We start from the raw sequence: 7,396 nt of genomic DNA on the forward strand, positions 1-7,396 counted from the left end.
TAGATGTAAAAGCGCTTTGAGCAGTTGTTAAGACTGGAAAAGATATATAAATACACACATTTACATTTACATTTACATATTGATTCCAACGGGAAATTACGTTGTTACAGCAGCACAGAATATAAATATAAATGAGATACCAGGAAAAAATATACATACATGCAGTATACATGAAATAATAATAATAATAGGAATAAAATATAAGATTAAGTGTTTAAATATATACAGGATGGAAAAACAAAATGTGCAACGGCTTAAATAATATGCTAAATGTCTGCTAAAATGTAAATGAGCGGCAAGGATTTGATAAATATATTAGATTCAGAGTCTTAAATGTCTGAAGATTGTTAGATTCAGAGTATTAAATGTCTGAAGATTGGCAGATAAATTAGGAGGATAGGGCCAGAAAGTTCTCAACTTCAGCAATATTATTTGAGTATTTTGTTGCTGAGGATCTTGTATGTTTTTCTTTTTTATTACTTATCAGTTTAACCTCACAATTGTTTCCACATGTTCAATAAATTGACTAAATTAAATGAAAAAGATGATGAAACATCCCAGAGGAAAGTTTTTGGAAGTTGAAATAGAAAAGTTTCTATTTAGTCAAAGTTGTTCATGTTTCCACTCTCCTTCTACCTTTACTTCATCAGATCTTCCAGTGTTTCCTTTGCTGGTTATGGCGTTCACAGCCCCAGTCTCCTGAAGCATCACATCTTCCATCAACCGTCGGTGAACGCAGACCCCGCAGCGCAGGAAATCTGGAGGTCTGAGACGCTGCTACAGGTAAGACACAAATCAAACTAGGGGTGTCACGGTTTCACAATGAGGTTTCAGTTCAGACTGTAGAAATCAATCGCGGGATCGCCTATTCCTCCTGTATTTATGTCTCTCTTCACCCGCCCGCTTGCACACGTCCGAAGCTGTAGCATGCAGCAAATGTTAGCTACGGACTAGCGTTAAGCTAATGTTACCGTGTGTGACGTTACACACGGTAACGTTAGCATAACGCTAGCCCGCATCTGCATTTAACCCGACTCGGGAGTCGGAGATGACGTAGAAACAACTGAATTGTAAAATCCTCATGCTTCCCTGAGGTCACTGTGTGGCAACATGTTGCCTTCCCCGTGAGTAAGTTAGGGAAACGTCGGCTCCAACAGGACTTCACGGTGCATTCATGTGCACCTCATTAAACTAATGGTGCATTCAATTGCACCTCTAAAACCCTGAGACACTCAAACTGTTGTTGTAAATGGCCCTTCTCCCATCTAGTTGCACTTCTAGTGGCATTACCATCGCTGCTGAAAAAATTAATCAAAAATTGAATCAGAGTGTGAGCTTTAAATCAAGTGCTGTTTGGAATCGTGCATCAGGAGAATCCCTAAATTAAACAGTGGGTTAATGTGCTTAACATACTGTATAACGACAGTTAACATTTTACATTGCAATAAAATGACTTGCAAGTATTGGGGTTTTGTGTCTAAGATGTTCTTGTGAAGAAATACTGAAATACATTTAGTATGTTTTAACAGATTCTGGTTCTAGTGTTTAACTGGTGTGTGTGTGTGTGTGTCTCTGTGTGTGTGTGTGTGTGTGTGTGTGTGTGTGTGTGTGTGTGTGTGTGTGTGTGTGTGTCTTTGTGTGTGTCCATCCTAAGATGTTTGTGGAGATCTGGCTCCATCACTACTCCTTAGAGATGTACCAGAAGCTGCAGTCTCCTCAGGTAAAGGTAAGAGAAATGTCCTCTCCTCTCCTCTCCCCCTGCACAGCAGCATTGCACAGCTGGCTGTTGGATGGCTGACCTCAACCTACCCCCCCCCACCCCAAATAAAACAAACGCACAAACCGCCACCACCTCTGTCCCGTACCAGAGCGAGCCCAGTGTGGGAGAATGGTTCTGACCCGCGGCCTCTTGGTTGGTACTCTTGTCCATCAGCCACCAGACCAGCTAGGGTCCAGGAGGTCATGCTCATACACTAGAGTTGGAGTCTCTGAGGAAGACTGACAGCTCTATTATAGACTGTATATGAAGATGGACGGCTTGACAGCTCCCAAAATGTGAAGCCAAAACATTTTGATAGGCCCCCTGGTGGCTGGCTGAAGAATAGGTTTCTGAAAAATAAATAAAACTAAAACTAAATAATGTTAACAGAACTCCACCTGCATGAAAACAGTCTGCTCCAGTCCCAAGATTTTCTTTCTGCATCACTGCTGAACACTGTAAAAAGAAATGGCAGTTTTGTTTAGGTCTGGTAATAAACCCCGCCCCCTTTATGTTAGCAGACCACACATGGACCAAACTACACGTCAGATAAATGTTCCCCAAAGATGGTTTCTGTCATTTAAGGTAGTTCTGATCATTCTGATATTCGTCCAAGTTTTCATTTCTCGGACCAGTTTGTTTTTTCTTAGTTATTCGAAGCTATAAAAACTGTCTGAAACGTCATGATTGGCAACTGGGGGATTAACTCCTGATTGGTCGAGCGGGTATATGGGCGGGACTTTGATACCGCGGCTCCACCACCTCGATCACTACTGCTTAGACTCTGGCTCCATGATAACAGGACGGCTTCGCCCGTATCCAGGAGGAAGTGGAGACGCGGCATCCATCTTTATATACAGTCTGCGTTTAAACCTAAAACTTTTAGTTTTACAAAATTGCGTATGGGCTGAATTTAAAGATGGACCAGCTACTGTGGCTGCTTAATACAACAGACCTGTGATCACTCTGCAGGCAGCCACAATAACCACATACCTATTAACCCGTTTGTGCCGGATGCTTCGTGCCGACACATTACATCTACCGCCGGTTACTGCGTTGCCAACTCTGAACCTCCTGCCGGCTGCTGCGTGGCGCAGCGTTATGTACTCGTCGGTCTTTTCATGACGCGTGCAGCAGAGAACGCAATGTCATTGGTTCAAATACACAGGAGGCGGGTCTTGTTGGCTATTTAAAGCCATGTGACCACCAAAATGTACCCTAGTTTGCTGAAAATCCTGTCAATCAACCAGACACACATGTGCATTTGTTTATGAATTTTTGAGAGACGACGGAGGAGCATTCAGACAGCGAGGGCAGTGACGTTGAGGTGGAAGATAGTGAGGAGTTTGGGAGGGAGGATGTAGTAGATGATGATGATGATGATGATGAAGAAGAAGTGCTGGATGATCCTTTGCACCACGCAGCAGCCTGCAGGAGGTTCAGAGTTGCGCAACGCAGTAACCGGCGGTAGATGTAATGTGTCGCCGCGAAGCATCCGGCACAAACGGGTTAAAGATAAACAGCATATTGTACAAAAGCTAATGATTTCCTTGTGATGTGTAACTGTAGAAAACGTTGGCTGCAGCGAGTCCTTTTGAATCAGCTGACTGGGGTTCAAAGGTTCCCTTGCTTGCAGTATGAATGCACAGCAGACGTCCCTGTTCCCACTTTAGAAGCATCCCGGTTATAAGAAAAACGTGTTATAAAATCCCTTTAGTAGTTTGAGAGTAGCTGCAGAGTACAGTTATTGCGTTGAGGAATCTGGCATGTGTTCCCGGTAGTAGTGCTTTTGCTTCCTTTCACGTCCTGTGCATGCTGGCATGTCCACGTCACCGAGTGTTTCTCTTGTTAGTTTGGTTGTCTGTGTGTGTGTGTTTGTGTGTGTGTGTGTGTGTGTGTGTGTGTGTGTGTGTGTGTGTGTGTGAAACACCATTATAAAGCTGCAACACTGTGAAGGTTTCTGGAGACTCTGGAGAGCGATGATCAGTCGAAAAAATCGTTTGGTTGATCAATAGAAACATTTATAATTAATTACAAAAGTCATTTTTCCTGCAAAATTGGCAGAAAATGCATCTTTCAGCCTCTTAAAATACGGAATTTTACTAATTTCCTCTGTTTTAATATCTTAACAAACTGAATATATTTGGGTTTTGGGGTGACAAAAAGCTTCAAGAGTCTTAAATATGAGTACTGGAGAACTTTTGTGAAGCATCCAAAGGAGGATGCTTGAAACCGTTCCACCTGTTGCAGCTACAGGACCTCGGGAGGTTCAGTTTCCCATTCTCATTGTGTTCTTATGATCCAAAGCAATCACAGTGAGACTTTGTGATGGTGTTTGTATCACACCTACACCTCGACCCTCGGCTAGAGCTGGGCGATACAGAGAAAATCAAATATCCCGATATTTTTGACCAAATACCCTGATCTCTATATTGTGGCGATATTGTAGGGTTGACAGTTGTTGCTTTCACAAAATGTGCAAATAATGCGATTTTTGATTCTCAATCATCAGTTATGTTGATGTATAATAACTACGGGGGTAAAGGCAAATAATGGAACAGCTAGAATAGTCTGGCGTGTTCAGAAAATTACATCACTTTACTGTAATGCAGCCTTTAAAACCAGGTAAAGACAACACCTGTGTCACATCAGGATATTACGATATCCAAAATTTAAGTCGATCTCTAACCTCATATGTCGATTTAAGATCTATATATTGCCCAGCCCTACCCTCGGCTATTTGGATTGTATGATTAATGTGATGCCAACATGTTGTACCCTTGTTTATTCTCCAAACAACACTGTTTCCTCAGTATTTATGGAGCAGTATGGTTTAGGACTGGGACAGTATGGATGAAAAGCAAGAAATTCCAATTGTAAGTTGCTAACTAGTCTTCTTCTCAGTCGGCTAATCGTCGCGGCTCTGGTTCAGATTCTTAAATATCAGAAGTCATTTCACTTCGAGCTTTGAGCTCCGTGCGCTGCTCCAAAAGGCTGCTGAGGAAACAGTGAAGTAACCCTGACTCCTCCTGTAACATGCTGACCAATGCATGCATAAACATTACAGGTTTTGTCAAGCCTGTCACTCCTTTACTAAATGCTAATCTTCCTAAAATATATCAACCCCTTTGTTGAGTTGCTGTGTTCTGTGTCTGTGGAGAGTGGACTGAAACTGTAAGATTTTAGAGTTGGTTTTAGCTCGGATGACCCAAACTAATGTTCAGTACAGGCCAAACGTTTGGACCCACCTTCTCATTCATGCGTTTCCTTCATTTTCATGACTATTATCACTGAAGGCATCACAACTATGAATGAACACATGTGGAATTATGGACTTAACAAAAAAGTGGAAATAACTGAAAACATGTCTTATAAGGAGCCAGTTGAGGTGGTTCGGGCATCTGGTAAGGATGCCTCCTGGGGGGGGTCCATAGGGAGGTGGTCCAGGCACGTCCAGCTGGGAGGAGGCCTCAGGGAAGACCCAGGACTAGGTGGAGGGACGTCCAGCTGGGAGGAGGCCTTGGGGAAGACCCAGGACTAGTTGGAGGGACTCCCAGCTGGGAGGAGGCCTCGGGAAGACCCAGGACTAGGTGGAGAGATTGTATCTCCAACCTGGCCTGGGAACGCCTCGGGACCCCCCAGTCGGAGTTGGTTGATGTGGCTCGGGAAAGGGAAGTTTGGGGTCCCCTACTGGAGCTGCTGCCCCCGCGACCTGATACCGGATAAGCGGATGAGGATGGATGGATGGATGGATGTCTTATATTCTAGTTTCTGATTAGTGCTTTGCACTCTCTTGGCATTCTCTTGATGAGCTTCAAGAGGTCGTCCCCTGAAATGGTTTCCCAACAGTCTTGAAGGAGTTCCCAGAATGCTCAGCACTTGTTGGCCTTCACTCTGCGGTCCAGCTCCCCCCAAACCATCTCTATTGGGTTCAGGAACCGCTTTGAATGAGAGGGTGTGTTCAAACTGTTGGCCTGTACTCTAGATGCTTGAAATGAGAGTTAATGTTCTCAGATCTGCAGTTGAAATTTAAAAAAAACTGTCAATATATACATATAACATCCCATGCATATTCCTGCATGTTGTGTTTTATTGATGCAAAACTAAATCTTACAGTTGAGTTCACTCTGGTAATGTTAGACATTAGGGATGGGAATGACTAAAACCTCTATTTAAATATGCATCTGGGTATTTATCAGGGCTACATCCACACAAACTGGCACATTTTTCTTTTACAGTCAAACTTTAGTGTTCTGAATGGTGGACGTACTCCAATTTTTGTTGATGTAGAGCTCAACAGTTGCCGCCGCTTTTTAACCCGTGTCTTGTCCTCGAGTCAAATTTGAGTCAAATCTTTTATCAGAAAAGTGTCTTTCAAACAAATTTTCTGAAAAATAAAGCGTATTGTTTCCACACAACGCTCTTCACAAGTAAAATAAACGATCAGACCACTGCTTTCTTTAAATGTGGATGTTTTATTCATTTTTTTAGCATTCAAAAGCCTTTATTTATGAAAGACCGTTGAACAAAGTGACTAAAAATGTCCCAAAAAAGCTTCAAAAACCCCACAAAAATGTCAAAAGGCGCAGCAAAAAAATTGGCAAAAACATAAGGGGGAAAAGCAATAAAGGTTTTTGAAAAAAATGACCCAAATCTTGAAAAAAAGGTTTTAATTTTGACCCAGACAAAAAAACAAGTTGCACAGTCGACGGGAAGTGCCCCCGCGACCCGATACCGGATAAGCGGATGAAGATGGATGGATTGAAAATGTTAAAAAAGGAGCACAAAACGACAATTTGCGATGTTAAATTACGGCTTGTTTATTGCTAAGGCCATATGGTCAGAATGAAATGATTAATAATGGTTTAGTAACTCGTAACAATGACTTATTTCACCAGGAAATTGTTGATAAATGAACAAAAACAACCACCTAGATGGGGAAAAGGCTATTTTACAATAACTTAAAATGCACCACGAGGCTGGCGAGTTTCAAGTGAACGCACCGTCTGTTGCAGCTGCCTGTAGACTGTTACCACAGCGACTTCAACGTCCCGCTGTTGTAGTCCTCTACACCGCTTAGCGTAAGCTGTCGGCATTTTAACCGTTGTGTTTAATGCAACTGCTAGCTAACGCTAACGTAGCATCCCGTGCAGCAATGCTTCTGGGAAAAAAGAGTCAGGCACCGATATTTTGGTTCTTATTTGCTCTCGTTTCTACCATTTAGATCGAAACCGGTGCCGACCTTAGAACCGCGTTTCGGGAACCAACCCTGGTAACAGCCAGCTCCACCAATCTGAGACGTTGCTACTACGCTAAGGATTGTGGGTAGTGTAGTACTTCCCCATGACATTGCGAATAAGTCATGTTTAAAAAAAATATATATATAATGATGTCATGCAGACTTCTGACTTCTTCGGGGGCCGAAACCTTCGTTTCACTTCAGAAATTTAGACATCATGGCTGATAATCCAAATTCTATTTGGAGAAAATTATTGGGATTTTTTTTACATTTTCGGCTGTTCACTGTTGAGCTCTCTAGCCACGATAGCTCTCTTCTGTCAACATTTTTTTTTTGTAATTGTGATTTTTTTATTTGACCCGGTTTGAAGTGATTCCCATCCCTATGACGATGTGATC

General features: G+C 42.5%; 1 protein-coding gene across 1 annotated transcript in view; it reads left to right on the plus strand.

The window, feature by feature from the left end:
• The first annotated feature begins 615 nt into the window (after window positions 1–615).
• LOC117943371 (sphingomyelin phosphodiesterase 4-like) overlaps window positions 616–7,396 on the plus strand; it is a 19,647-nt gene continuing 12,866 nt past the window's right edge. Inside the window, exons 1-2 of the mRNA XM_034869453.1 lie at window positions 616–783; window positions 1,655–1,726. Coding sequence (XP_034725344.1) covers window positions 616–783; window positions 1,655–1,726 — 240 coding nt within the window. The remainder of the gene's footprint in view (window positions 784–1,654; window positions 1,727–7,396) is intronic.

Source organism: Etheostoma cragini, chromosome 4 (assembly GCF_013103735.1).
Source record: "Etheostoma cragini isolate CJK2018 chromosome 4, CSU_Ecrag_1.0, whole genome shotgun sequence".
In the NCBI taxonomy this organism is placed as follows: Eukaryota; Metazoa; Chordata; class Actinopteri; order Perciformes; family Percidae; genus Etheostoma; species Etheostoma cragini.